We start from the raw sequence: 15,930 nt of genomic DNA, 5'->3' as shown, positions 1-15,930 counted from the left end.
GTTTATTCAAAAACAAATTTAAGAATTCAAACATTCTGTACCTTTTTGTTTATCCAAAATTATATATGATATCATGGTGTACATGGTGCTATGAGAAGTACAATAATAGCTAAGGTGAAGTTTCTACTTTTAAGGTACTTATCACATAATAGCATGCAAAAATAAGCACAATATGATAGAGGACAGAAGGAGAAAAAATATTTCAATGATCAAATGAGAAAAGCCAACTTTTCAAGGTTTATAGATAGGCATTGAAGGGTAGAAAGAATAGGAGTGGTGCAATGATCATTCTGAGTTCAATTGATAAATATTAAGAGAGCAGAAGTTATCTAGTGATATTAGCACATATTTGAGTTTCTCTGATAATATTAAGAAAAGTATGTGGAAAAATAACATATAAAACTTTAATGACTGAGTAAAGGGTAAATTAAACTGACACTGGGAAGCCACTGAAGATTTTGTGGCATTGGATTATAATAATTAGAAAGGGCCTTAGAAAGGTTAATGTGGTGTAATGCATAGCAAACATGAGGGTATTAAGAGTATGAAACATGGGAGACATTGTTAGCTGAAGCAGCCTCCACCTTGTTTGTCCCATAACCTGAAACCTGAATTGGAACCCTTTCCACGAGGGATGTGAAAGATATTTCTACATCCATGAAGGGACTTCTGGAGGAGAACGTATTTTTCGCCTAAGAGCGAAGGAAGGAAAAAAATTACACAGAGAAAAGGTGTGGAAAATTCACCGGAAATAGTAAGAAAAAGACATATGGAGAGACATCGACATGAGAGATATCAGTTGGTGCCTCACACATGCACCCTGACTGCTGGGAATCCAACCTGCAACCCAGGAGAAGGAACACCACATAACCAGACATCCTGGAAAAAGAGACCATGGGGAGACAGAGAAATAGCCCGCACATGAAAGAAAAGCAGGCATCACCAGAAAAGGAAGTAAACGAGTCAGAGGCATGCAGCCTACCAGAGCAAGAATTCTGAGTAATGATCATAGGATGGCTAAAAAGAATGGAAGAGAAATTTGACAATAACCAAGAAGAAATGAGGAAGAACCATGAGGCATTGAAGAAGAGCCATGAGGAATTGAAGAAGAACCAAGAGGATTTGAAGAAGAACCAAGAAGAAATGAAAAATGACATCACGACCATGAAGAACTCAATAGAAAGCATGAAGAGTAGACTAGATGAAGCAGAGGACCACATAAGTGAGCTAGAAAACATGATGGAAAAAAAATACCCAATTAGAGCAGCTTCTAGAAAAAAAGATTAAAAAGCAGGAGGAGAGCCTACGGGAGCTTTGGGACAATACAAAACAAAATAATATTCGAATAATAGGGGTTCCAGAAGGAAAGAAAACTGAGGTAGACATGGAAAAAGTATTTCAAGAAATAATGACAGAAAACTTTCCTGAGATAGAGAAGAAAAAACCCACACAAATCCAAGATTCTCGCAGAGTCCCAAGCAAAATAAATCCCAGAAGACAGACACCAAGGCACATTATAATTAAATTAGCAAACAACAACAACAAAGTAAGAATCTTAAAAGCAGCCAGAGAGAGACAGAAAGTTACATACAAAGGAGCCCCCATCAGACTAGCAACTGATTTCTCAACAGAAACATATCAGGCCAGAAGGGAATGGGATGAAATATACAAAGTCATACAAAGGAAGGGTCTGAGTCCAAGAATACTGTACCCAGCAAGGCTATCAATCAAAATTGAAGGGGAAATCAGGAGCTTCACAGACAAAAAAAGACTGAAGGAGTTTATCTCCAACAAACCAGCAATGCAAGAAATGCTAAAGGGTCTACTGTAAAAATAAAAAAATAGGAAGTGAAGAAGGAACACGGGTATAGAATAAAAATGGCGTCAAATGAGTACCTATCAATAATAACCTTAAATGTAAATGTATTAAATGCTCCAATCAAAAGACATAGGGTTTCAGATTGGATAAGAATATAAGACCCATACATCTGTTGTCTACAAGAAACCCACCTCAGAAAAAAAGATACACACAGACTGAGGGTGAAGGGATGGAAAAAAGTTTTCCAGGCAAATGGAAATGAAAAAAAAGCTGGGGTAGCGATACCTATATCTGACAAATTAGATCTCAGAGTGAAGGGCATAACAAGAGATAATGAAGGCCACTTCATAATACTAAAGGGAGCAATCCAACAAGAAGAAATAACCCTGGTAAATTTATATGCACCCAATAAAGGAGCACTCAAATACATAAAAAAAACTGCTGGAGGACATTAAGGGAGAGATTAATAGCAATACAATCATAGTAGGAGATTTTAATACCCCACTGTCACCCTTTGACAAATCACCTAAACAAAAAATCAGCAAAGAAATATCAATCCTAATTAATTCTATCTGGTCACTAGACCAGATGGAATTAATCGACATCTTCAGAATATTCCACCCCAAAGCCACAGAATATACATTCTTCTCAACTGCACATGGGACATTCTCAAAGATAGACCACATTTTGGGACATAGGCAAAGTCTCTTCAAATTCAAGAAGATAGAAATCATATCAAGCATCTTCTCAGATCATAATGGCATAAAACTGGAAATTAACTATAATAAAAATAATCCAAAGAAATCAAACACATGGAGTCTAAACAGCATGCTATTAAACAAGGACTGGGTTACCAGAGAAATCAAGGAAGAAATTAAAAACATCCTGGAAACAAATGACAATGAAAACACAACAATCCAAAATCTATGGGACACAGCAAAAGCAGTTTTGAGAGGGAAGTTCATTTCCATACAAGCCTATTGAAAAAAACTAGAAAAAATGGTAACAAATGATCTAACTCTACAACTCAAAGAGTTAGAAAAAGAGCAACAAGAAAAGCCCAGTGTAAGCAGAAGGAAAGAAATAACAAAAATCAGAGCGCAGATAAACGACATAGAGACCAAAGAAACAATACTTAAGATCAACAAAACCAAGAGCTGGTTCTTTAAAAGGATAAACAAGATAGATGGACCTCTAGCCAGGCTAACCAAGAAACAATGAAAGAGGACCCAAATAAACAAAATCAGAAATGAAAGAGGCAAAATAACAAGAGACCCCACCGAAATACAACGGATTGTTACAAAATACTACGAACAACTCTATTCCAACAAACTGAACAATTTGGAGGAAATGGACATATTCCTAGAAAAATACAAACTTCCAAAACTCAATTAGGAAGAATCTAAAAATCTCAATAGACCAGTGACTTGGGAAGAAATTGAAACAGTCATCTAAAAGCTCAGCAAACAAAAGCCTAGGGCCATATGGCTTCACAGGAGAGTTTTACCAAACATTCAAGGAAGAACTAAAATATATCCTCCTCAGACTATTCCTAAAAATTCAAGAGGAAGGAACACTTCCAAACTCCTTCTATGAAGCCAGCATCACGCTAATACCAAAACCAGGTAAAGACAATTCAATGAAAGAGAATTACAAGCCAGTATTCCTCATGAACTTATATGCCAAAATCCTCAACAAAATTCTAGCAAATCGGCTCCAGCAGAACATCATAAAGATCATACACCACGACCAAGTAGGATTTATTCCAGGAATGCAAGGATGGTACAATATCCGCAAATCAATAAACGTTATACATCACATAAACAAATTGAAAGATAAAAATCATATAGTCATATCAATTGATGCAGAAAAAGCATTTTATAAAATCCAACACCCTTTCCTGATAAAAACTCTTAACAAGGTGGGAGTACAAGGATCATACCTCAACATAATAAAAGCTATATATGATAAACTCATAGCCAACATTATACTCATTGGGCAAAAACTAAAACCATTCCCTCTAAGAATAGGAACAAGACAGGGATGCCCACCCTCGCCACTCCTTTTTGACATAGTACTGGAAGTACTAGCCATTGCAATTAGACAAGAGGAGGAAATAAAAGGCATCTAAATTGGAAAAGAAGAAGTAAAGTTATCCTTATTTGCAGATGACATGATATTGTACATAAAAAACCCAAAAGACTCAATTAAAAAACTAATTGACATAATAAATGAATTTGGCAATGTAGCAGGATACAAAATTAATGCCAAGAAATCCATGGCATTTCTATACATCAACAGTGAAACTACAGAAACAGAGACTAAAAAACAATTCCATTTACCATTACATCAAAAATATTAAGATACCTAAGAATAAATTGAACTAAGGAAGTAAAGGACCTATTTGCTGAAAACTACACGACACTGAAAAAAGAGATAGAGGAAGATGTAAGGAGATGGAAGAACATACCATGTTCATGTATTGGTAGAATCAACATCATCAAAATATCCATACTTCCTAAAGCAATCTATAGGTTCAATGCACTCCCCATTAAAATACCAACGACATATTTCACTGACCTAGAAAGAACTCTCCAAAAGTCCATTTGGAACAATGAAAGACCCCAAATAGCCACAGCAATCCTGAGAAAGAAGACTAAAGTAGGAGAGATATCAATACCAGACTTCAAACTATATTACAAAGCCACTGTTCTCAAAACAGCCTGGTACTGGCACAAGAACAGACATATAGATTAATGGAATAGAATTGAGAACCCAGATATCAACCCAAATCACTATGCTCAATTAATATTTGACAAAGGAGGCACGAATATACCATAGAGTCAAGACAGTTTCTTCAATAAATGGTGTTGGGAAAATTGGACAGACACATGCAAAAGAATGAAACTAGATCACCAACTTACACCGTTCACAAAAATAAACTCAAAATGGATACAGGACTTAAACATCAGACAGGAAACCATAAAAATACTAGAAGCATCCACAGGCAGCAAACTCTCAGACTTATGCCAAAAGAACTTCTTCACTGATACTGCCCTTAGGGCAACGGAAGCTAAAGAGACAATAAACAAATGGGACTACATCAAAATAAAAAGCTTTTTTATAGCAAAAGAAACCATCAACAAAACAACAAGAAAGCCCTCTGTATGGGAGAACATATTTGCAAATGTTATCACTGATAAAGTTTCAATCTCCAACATTTACAGACAGCTTATACAACTAAATGAAAGTAAGATGAATGATCCAATTAAAAAATGGGCAATGGACCTAAATAGAATATTTTCAAAAGAAGACAGAGGGAAGGCCAAAAGGCACATGAAAACATGCTCAGTCACTAATTGTCCAAGAGGTGCAAATCAAAACAATAATGCGGTACCATCTCACACCTGTCAGAATGGCCAACATCAACAAATCAACAAACTACAAGTGTTGGCGAGGTTGAGGAGAAAAAGGAACCCTCGTGCACTGCTGGTGGGAATGCAGACTGGTGCAACCACTGTGGAGAACAGTGTGGAGTTTCCTCAAAAACCTGAAAATGGAACTCCCATTTGACCAGTAATCCCACTTCTAGGAATATATCCCAAGAAACTAGAAACACCAATCAGAAAGGATATATACACCCCTATGTTCATAGCAGCACAATCTACAATCGCCATAATTTGGAAACAGCCTAGGTGCCCATCAGCAGATGACTGGATCCAAAAACCATGGTACATCTACACAATGGAATACTATGCTGCCATAAAAAAGAAGGAATTCTCATCATTTGCAGCAACCTGGATAGAATTGGAGAACATCATGCTGAGTGAAATAAGCCAATCAATGAAAGAGAAACACCACATGACCTCACTCATTTGTGGATGATAAAGAACATTATAAACTGATGAACCAAGAGACAGATATAGAGACAGTAAAGCAACAGGCAGACTGTCAAATTACAGTGGGGAGGGGAGGAAGATCTGGGGGGGATAATAGATCAACCGAAGGACTTGTGTACATGCATATAAGTACAACTAATGGACATAAAACTCTGGGAAGGGAGGGTATGTATGAGAGGGAGGGAGGGGGACAAAAAAAAATCAATAAAATAAAAGAGTATGAAACATGGGATATGGGTGACTAACTAGTTTGTAAGAACTGGAGAGAAAGGAGGTAAGGATGACATACAGTATCCAAGTCTAAACACTGATACTGCTATTGCCAATTGTGGAAAAAAGACAGAGAAAAAATAATTGTTTATGTATATGTTGTAGATACCTTTTGTTTAAAGATACAGATAATGTATCCAAAGAACAATATTAAGATGGACATTAGAAATATTCTCCTGGAGTTCCAAAAAGAGCAAGTACAAGAAACAGATGAGATGTTATTTGCGCTAAAGTAATAGCTGAAGTCATCAGAAGTGTATATAAAGAGGAAAGTCTACTGCACAGACTTTAATAACACCCATTCTTAAGGCAAGGAAGAAGAGGAGTCAGCAAAAGAAATGTGGTTAAAGACAACCAGAAGAGAGAGTTCTATAATGCAAGCAATTATAAGATACTATCCAGAGGAATCTGCCTAAATTTTACCAAATATGTTTTACTGTAGTAGCAATTATCAATTCTTCAAGTAGAAAGTAGATTATAATCATCAGTAAATATCTCTGATTATTTCATGGCAAAATTCATATTTTCTCTCATGTTGACTTAAAGTTCTTAAATAATGTTATTTTTATAGTACATTTTGATACCAGTTTATAGATTTGGGAACTGAGTCATAATTTGGTGTAAGTCAGGCTATTCACAAAAAGTCTGAAAATAAAATGCATTGTTTACAACACTTCATTTAAATATTTGTACATATATTTATAAATCTGTCAATCTCTAAATAGCCATATATATTTACATATATTTCAAATAATAAAGTATATCTATAAAATGTAATAAATTTCAAATTTCACTAAGCTTCTTACCTTTCTATTAGATATGTCAAAATTGCATATATTACCTGGCTGAGTGTGGCTCACTGGTTGAACATGAACCCAGGAACCAAAAGGTTCCATTCTCAGTTAAGGCATATGTCTGGGTTGCAGCTTGATCCCCAGTAGGGGACATGCAAGAGGCCGCCAATCAGTGATTCTCATCATTGATGTTTCTATCTCTCTCTCCCTGTTCCTTCCTATATGAAATCAATAAAAGTATATTTAAAAAAATTTTAATTACATATATTTTCTCACAACCAAAAAAGAAAGAGTAAAATAGAATAATAATAAGTGATTGTTTGGTAGACCATTTTTAGTTTGCTTTTTCTTTATTAGGCTATGAGGATGCTGAATTTTATTTATGGATATATGAAAATGACTTATTCCTCACCTTCAATAACTAATCCTTTTATGTATCTTCATATATGTGTAATTGAAAGACATACTAGTAAACTGCTATTAATTTCAAAGTTCATAAAGCAATTAAAAATAAAATAATAATTGCAACAAAAGTAATTATATTAAATAAAATGAATTACGGAATCCAAGTTGTCCCAAGCCTCATTACTCGGTGCAAAGTAAGTGAATGATCCTTTTCCTTCGATCTCTTCTCTCAATTTTGAGACATCAGAATAGTGTTGTGTTGTGGTGGCTCCCACAATGCCCAGAGTACCATAAATATTGTCAATAGGCAAAACTGAAATAATTAAGAAATAAATAAGAATTTAAGATATTATTTCAAGAATATTATTTTTCAAGCATTTAAACTTTACACTAGTGGTAAGTTCCCCCATACATTGCATTTATAATTTTAGTAATAAAATGACTCATCAGTCTTATATGAAAATTGCCTTTTGAGTGTTAAATAAAATACTATTGAAAACTATTATTTCATATACCCTTTTCATTTATGCATAAATTTTAAATTATCATTCTAATTTAACATATAGTCTGTTTAGGTGTCAACCTTTCTATGTCAATAATAACTCAATTATAATTACCAGTAAATATCTCTGATTATTTGATATTTTCTCTCATGTTGGCTTAAAGTTAAATAGTATGTTATTATTATGTATAGAAATAAAATTTTGATAGATTTGGGTCCTTTGTGAAATAGGTCAAAGTAACTCACATGTCCAGAATAGCTCTCTTTGACTTCCAGAAGAAAGATTAATAAATTAATGTCAAACTTAAGCATGGTGCAGAAACCTATTTTTAAAACTATTTGAAAATTACTACTTTGGACAATCTCATCGGATAAATGATTATTACAGTTGTGACTATAATAAGAGTAGGTGATATAATTAATATATTAAATGATAAAATCAGAATTTAAAAATACTCCAACAGGATGGAGAAAATTAGTCAAAATTAACAGATTAAATATAGTTCCATGCAAGTTCTATACTTAAGTTGAAAACTAAAATCCTGAGAATGACCTGACTGGATAATGTTCATATAAACAAGGCCTGTAATAAATTTTAATTGATTTGCAAATTCAATATGAGCTAATAATATGACATGGTAACTAATTATATTACCCAACTTCAGGGGCACCCAAAAGTAAGATATTTGTCTTGATATTCTCTCAGCTTCTTGGAACTGAATTATAAATACCAGTCTGGATAACAATCAGAAAAAAAGATGACTGAACTGGGTGCTTTTTATGGGTTGATGTCCATGATGGTGAGACATCCAAAGTCTATGCAGCTTTAGAGAAAGTAGGATTGACTCCCACTTCCCCCAGAAAAGAGAAGATTGTGTTGGGGAAGAGAGGGTAGCTGGAGAAACATTGTGGTGGTTGGTGCTGAATATCAGAATAGCTACCATTTCAAAGAGGAAATAGATTAACTGCTTTTTTCCTCTAGTAGGCAGAGTTTTAGGAAACCTATTTTTAATATGAGAAACATAAAACCAGAGCTGTCAAATTAGAAAAGATAATGCCTTGGCTAAATAGCTACATGTTTCTAGATATGTTCAAAGAAAGAGATTATGTAGAGAAAATTTTTGTTCATGAAGGAAAGTTGAACTAACTTAATTTAAGCATCTGTTGCATTGTACAGCATTCAATGTATCCAAATTACATTGTAATACTTTACCGCCATGATAAATTAGTGATTAACACAAATATATGGGGGCATAGTTGGGATGTATCATGATGCTAAACACACACACGCATTTTACTTCTCTCCAAGCTACTTCAACTTTTTCCCTCAAACAATACAAAATTTTCATTTAATTCAGTTACTAAAATTTTACCTGCTGGGCAGCCTTTCATTCCTTCCATCCTCATATAACCAGGGCAACATTCATATAACACAGTCCTGTGCATTAGAAGAAAATCAATATTAAAATGGGGAACTACAGAGAATACATCTTGACATAAACTTTGTAATGCATATGCTATAAAATTTTTAGAATTCAGAAATCAGTCATTTGTTTATTTTTGACACTAAGGTATTTGTATTAGTTTGAAGATATAATAAAGATTTCCTATAAATATGTCAGAAACCAGTCCTTTCTTATATACTTAATGTGCATTCCAAATATACATCATGGTAATCCTATCTAATAAAGAGGGAATATGCTAATTGACCATCACACCCACAGCCAATAAGGAGAGAATATGCTAATTGACTTCCATGCCCTCAAAGATGGCAGTGCTCACATCCACAAGTTGATGGCGCCCAGTCCCTTCAGCTCAGCTGGGGTGGCAGGTGTGTGGCCCGACTGGACCCAACCCAAGGCAGGTCTGGCCACTACACGCACCTGCCTCCAGAGTCTCCCAGTCCCCTTAGCACCCCAGTCACCTAGGGGTAGCCTCAGATGTTGGCTTCCCAGCAACCCAGGGCCGGCCCAATGTGCAGGCAAGCCTTGGAAGGTGGTAGCCCAGCTGCCCAGGGCTGCCCAAGGCTCAGCTAACCAGGGCTGGCCAAGGCTTGCTCTGCTGGCAGTGGCAGCAGCAAAGATGTGATGGGGGCATTGCCTTTTCCTGATCGCCGGGTTGTCTCCTGCTCCTGAGGGCTCCTGGACTATGAGAGGGGGTAGGCTTGGCTGAGGGACTCCCCCTCCCCCACCACTCCAGTGCATGAATTTTCATGTACTGGATCTCTAGTAAAAAATATAAAGAACAAAGATTTTTAAACCAGAGCCTTGGAATTCCCAGTTGGGGCCTGGCCTGAATCATGGCTAAGATCATTATCACTATTGACTTGTGATTATAATTGTAATGTGTGAATGACTCACAAATCTACTAAATGTCTGCAAACTAACAGAAATAATGTCTTAATAAAAAAGTAACACCATTTGAGAATCTATTAAGCCAATGAGTGGGAATGGAAAGCAATGTCCTCTGGTGTCCTACACTTGGTTACCCTGGGAGGTACAGTCCAGCTTTGAATACAGGATTCTTATTTGGAAATACAAATAATCCTATGTATAACTCTTGTTCCCCTCTGCATATATCCCTTTGTTTAAAATAGTTAAAATAAAAGGACAGTTGATATTGTGTTAGTTACTTATTTCACATTCATCCATTTAATTTACCTTCAGAAACTCTGTAACTATTAAATCCACATTTCACAAGTTAAAAAAACAACAATGAAGACTCCAGAGGTTAAATGATTTCACATTTATTATTTGTATTCATATTTTAAATTTAGGAATAAGTTTTTAACAATTGTCCAATCCTTCCACACAATTTAAGGTAACTGACATTTAATGTGATGTGCTAAGCAGGTCCTCCGTTAAATACTCTGATTCTTATGGTGTCTCTCACTGAGGATGAGATCCAAATGAATAAGAATCAAGGAGTCATTTCCACTGTTTTTTGACTAAGGACAAAATCTCTAATAATTTATCTTAGTAACTTATCCTGTCTATGACTCAGCTCCTTAATTTTAAAATGACGATTTTGGAGCACATGAATGGTTTTCAACATTTATATGCCCAATAGTGTATTTTTATTAATAGTAACAGATTAAACAAGTAAGCAGGTTTATCAAGCAATAGAACATGCCTTCTAATTTTAAGTTAATCAGTGAAAAATATAACTAAAAGAGTGATTGTCTTTTTGGCTATAGTGGTGGCTTTTTGGCTATAGTGGTAGGCTTGGAATCCAGTGGTTTGGAATTAAGTGAAGAGATGAAATATTCAAATTCTTTTAACTTTAGCTTTGATAAAAACTCTGAGGTCAGTTAGAGTACTTTAGATAATTTCCAAATAACTATAAGTAAGCATTGTGACTCAAAACCCCTAATATTTCAGGTCATTTTGCTTTTCTAGCCAATTTTTAAAATACAAAATAAAAAATGTGAGGCATAAAGGTTAAATGACTCACCTAAGAGAAAAGAGGGAATGAAAATTACATGGTCAACCTCTCACTCATATTCTATACCAAATCACATTACCACGTACTTGCTTCCTTTGAACCTATATGACACATAGGTTAAGTAATGAGAATTCCACTATTATATGGAGAAATGCAGGGAGAATTTCTTCATTCATGTATGTGACCCATTCCTTTTTTTTTTTTTTTTTTTTTTTTTTTTTTTTTTTTAAGAAAGCTCACAAATTGGGGAGGTTTTTCAAGAAAAATGGAGGAGGGATGCCCAAGGAAAGACATAGACATTATGGTGCTGTCTTTGGACACATTCAGAAAAAGATGAGACTTACGTTTTCTTTCCACAGATGGCACCTTGATACCAGTTTCTACAAGTGCTGAAGTATTTCTTTTTGGTGCCTAGAATCTGTTGAAGGGCACAGACATTTGGGCTTAAAAGATAGAAGAAAAGAAAGAAATTAATGTCATAAAGACGTCTATTTTTTTTTTTTAATACCTACAGGTAAAATGGTTACAAAAAGTTAACATGTGGATTTGATTTTCAAGGATTTAATTAAAGTCTTGCACAAACCTGAATTTTGTTCAATCTTACTGAATCATTGGAAAAACTAAAATCTAAGGGAAAGAGAAAAGAAATGATCTCTGAGAATAAAATGTCACTGTACCAAAAGTTAATCTAACAGTATTATAAAATCAGCATTAAGTTTAATGCAATTTTGTTTTCACATATGTCATTACTTTTGATTGTAAATAATCAACTGACTCCATTTAAGCCAAATATGTGATCATTTTAGGTATAGGAGAGCCTTTAGGGCTCTCTGAAGCAATGAGAGGTTAGACAATAAAAGATATAAGTTTTACTATGTCCACAGACACTATATTCTGCAAATTTCTAGGTAAGCCAACATAAAATGAAATAAAGGCTAGAATTAACTTAAATAATATTGCTGCACAAAGGAAAATTTATTTCTTTGAATTGAAGTAATAGATTTGAACATCTTTTGCTATAATTTTAAGAGTTTTTTTCTCTTAAATAGATAGAAGTCTTATTTGCACTGTAAGGCATGGAACTTTTGATTATGAAAATTCTTCTAAGACACAGGAAGAAGTGCCAAGATCCCTTTCAAAAAAATTCTAAATGGTTGGTTAAGATATTAAATTACAGCATAACTTTCAAAATGCTAACTTATAGCTGAATTTATTCTAAGAAATATAAATTATCTGCAATTTTACTCAACCTAAAATTTAAAAGCTCCTTAAATACTTCAAAAAATTCGAAGACCTTGTTATGTTACTCATTATTTAATTTTTATACAAAACTTTAATAAAAATTTTCCTAACATCATGTGAGATATTTCATAGCTGTTTACATAATGAGAATCTCTAACCAAAAATTCTTTAACTTTGAAAATCTTATTCCAGATTTTTGGAAGAAAATAAAAACACAAATAAATTACATCATAAAGAAATGCCCTGTTGAATGTTAGATAATAATTATATAGCATTATATAAAAAGCAATTACACACAATTATTTTGAAAGTATTTCTTAAAGTTTAAAACATAAAATCACATACTACTTGTTTTTTTTCTTATTACTTGTAATAAGTAGAAAAATATACATCATTGTATGTACAATAAGCTAAGGTTGGGGGGGGGGAGGATTATAACTTAACTTACCCCTGATCTCGTCCTCTGATACGGCTATGAGCCAAAATTTTGTCATAATGACCATTGGCATTTGCATGGTTAACAACAACCAGCAAGAGCAGAGAAAATGAGAATAAGAAAGGAATCATCTTTAGCCTCTCCGTTGCAGTTAGTCCAGGAAGAGAACTGGCAGTAGGCTTTGGAGAGCTTAGAGTTTATATACATGCCAGAGTTGTGGGAGGGAGCACTGTATCAACCGTGGGAATCTGAAAAAAACATCAGCAGCTTCAAATTGCTAGCTAAAACCCACTTTTGTTAGTTAGATTTCCTGAACAGATTGAGCCTCATTTTTACTCATATGAAGATATTTGTTTTCATTTATATTTTCTTTATTTTTAATACCTGGCTTCTTTCATGTTCATATTTCAATTTTTATTCTTTGGTAATTTAGAGGGGCCTTTTAATGGAAAATAATTTTGTTTGGGTTTAAGGAATATTCTTCAATCCATCCCTTTCAGAGTACATGTTCCTGTGCTTCATGCAATCATTATTTTACTTTATCATATCTTGTCACATTCATTTCACATCAAAAGTGAAAAGTTACTTTATCTTTTTACCAGAAAACAGAAGAAGATATGTTTAGTAATCACAAAGGAGTAGTGGCTGTTAATTAAAAACAAATGTTTATTTAAAACTTGCATGAAATATGAAACAATAATTCTAACTTGCTGTCAAAAGTGTAGAAGAGGCTACATTTTCCTTGCAATCCTACTGAGGAGATCCCTTCCATTTCACTTCTCTTTTTAAATCTCAAGGGATAGATGGAATAAACATAGATCACTTCTGCCACTTAAGGAGGATCCCTAAGTCTTAAAACAAAGCAGAAAAGGAAAACATTTTAGTTTTATTGTTTATTCATTACATACTTCACATGATATTGAAAATCTCTAGGTAGTAAATCTTTTGATAAGCACTGGGCAAAAGTATCCCATATCAGAAAACAGTATTACTAATATAACCATAACAGAATAGATTCATAATATGAAACAGGAATGTTGCCATAATTAGTCTTCTGATTTTATCAAGAATAATTAAAGTCTCTTAATGCTACAGGTAATTCCTAGCAAAGGGAATATTTTGGATAAAAGAAATCTGAAATTTAGAAGTCAGCAATGAGCTAAAATAATAAGTTCAGTAAATTTCCTTGAGTAAACATGTTACAAACTATTCTAATGTTAAAGTGTAATTCAAATCTTTCTTGTGGCAAATTGTTTCTGCTGCAATGGCACATTAATTCTGCTTCCCTACTGGTAATATAAAGAAATTATACAATGAATCTCCATGTTGTCCAATTGGAAGTGCTATTAAGGGATCTGGATTGGACCAGAGAGAATTTCAAGTGTCAGGACAGTTATATTAAGCTTGTTACAGGATTTTGTCTTGGGGCAATACATAATTTTTCACCTTGCTGCCAGATTATTAAGAAAGTATAAAATGAAACAATAGATTCTGAAGTATGATTCAATGCTTTTTTTAAAAAATTTAAAAATATTGGTAGTCGCATATAGAAAATAATAGCTAAGAAATGAAGAGAAGATGGCATAAAATGTAAGTTATATTTTCCCCTAGTCCCTTGTGGGAATAAGAGAATTACTGTAGCCAATTTTTTATATTTCTGTGAATGAAATTATTCTAATTTCATCTGTATGTTGCTGGCATGTATTATATAATAGATTTATATTTCTCTTATGTTGTGCAATTTGCTTATTGAGTAGGATAAAAAAAAACTCTTATGAAAACAATTTCTATTTAATATCAGCAAATTAGCTGTTAGAACATTATTGATAACATAGTTATAAAAACTTCAATTCCAGACATTATTGTTTAGACATTATAGTATAGATTATTTATTTTCTTAAAACATAAGAATAGAGACTTGGAATTATAGAAAAATAAATCAAACTTAAAATACATAAATCTCTCTAATATCATCACAATAAATAGTAACTTACTCTTTACTGGGATGCTCACTATTATTGATGAAATTTTTAAAATTTTAGATAACCATAACTATTTATAAGTTTTTCTGTAATAAAACTACAATCTGCTCAAATCTAATGTGGCTATTGAAGAGGAAGTAATGGGGTGTAGAGAGAAAGAGATATAGACTTGGATAATATATATTAAGAGTAAAAAAGCTCTTTAAATATAGTCCAGAATGATAACAGATAAACTTGATTATGATTATAACAGTGAAGAAAGAATCAATAATTTCCTGCTATGTCACCCACTTTCTTAATAGTGCCTGCAATAAATGGAAAATATATTGATTCTTAAAAACACACACAACAAAAACACCAAAACACCTAGTTGTTCCTTGAGATCACAGTTTTATCTTTCAGTAGTCTGAATAAACAAATAATTGCATAAGATGAGTAGTGAAAATGGAAATGCATTTGTAATTCAAGAGGACTGTTCTCTTTCTGAAAGGACTTACACGTTTCCTTTCTATAAAAACAAAAACAAAAACATGAGATATGCTCAACCAGTAGAAAGATATTTCCTAAATTTTTCTTTTTGACATTTCTAACAATGGAGTCTTAAATATATCCATGAGAATCATATTTGGGACTTAAGTTCCATGGAAGTCAACAAATATTTACAATCAAGATGAGTAATGCAGTCAAGGAGGATCTTGAAAATGAGAGACAGATTGTGTATATAAACTGCATGTAAGTTTAGAAGTTAGAGAACATTCCAAGGAAGGAAAAGTTTGGAGTAAATATAAAAACATCATGGCACTGCAGCTTAAAAGCTGAGCTCAGCAAAGAAATAGTGGTGGTGTTGGTGGAAATCAGGTTCTTCCATGGGATCACAAGAAAAGTATTTCAAGGATCCACACATAGGAGATTATGGTAGAGTGACATGGTTTATTTGAGATAGCTGCCTCTACCCCTGGGTTTCCAATGTGCCATCTTCCATGTACAACATGTCTTCAACAAGGCCAAGGCAAAGGCCAGTATCCAGAGTTTTTGCTTCATAGTCCTTCAGAGCTCCCTCAATCTACTGTGGAACCCAGGTGGCCATTAGACCCACATAGTTGCATGCTTTGGACAGGAGAGAACACAATGAACAGG

General features: G+C 33.9%; 1 protein-coding gene across 7 annotated transcripts in view; it reads right to left on the bottom strand.

Moving 5' to 3' along the window:
• The window catches only part of POSTN (periostin), a 51,890-nt gene extending 38,921 nt beyond the window's left edge, over positions 1 to 12,969 (bottom strand). For all 7 annotated transcript variants that reach the window (XM_084879521.1, XM_084879524.1, XM_084879523.1 and 4 more), the window contains exons 1-4: positions 12,824 to 12,969; positions 11,478 to 11,576; positions 9,063 to 9,127; positions 7,343 to 7,500 (exon numbers count right to left, since the gene is read on the bottom strand). In XM_084879521.1, coding sequence (XP_084735647.1) covers positions 7,343 to 7,500; positions 9,063 to 9,127; positions 11,478 to 11,576; positions 12,824 to 12,942 — 441 coding nt within the window. In that variant the 5' untranslated portion in view covers positions 12,943 to 12,969. The remainder of the gene's footprint in view (positions 1 to 7,342; positions 7,501 to 9,062; positions 9,128 to 11,477; positions 11,577 to 12,823) is intronic.
• Between the last annotated feature and the right edge of the window lie 2,961 nt (positions 12,970 to 15,930).

Source organism: Pipistrellus hanaki (assembly GCF_964339955.1).
Source record: "Pipistrellus hanaki genome assembly, chromosome: 3".
Lineage (NCBI taxonomy): Eukaryota > Metazoa > Chordata > Mammalia > Chiroptera > Vespertilionidae > Pipistrellus > Pipistrellus hanaki.
This window is presented reverse-complemented; position numbering and strand designations above follow the sequence as displayed.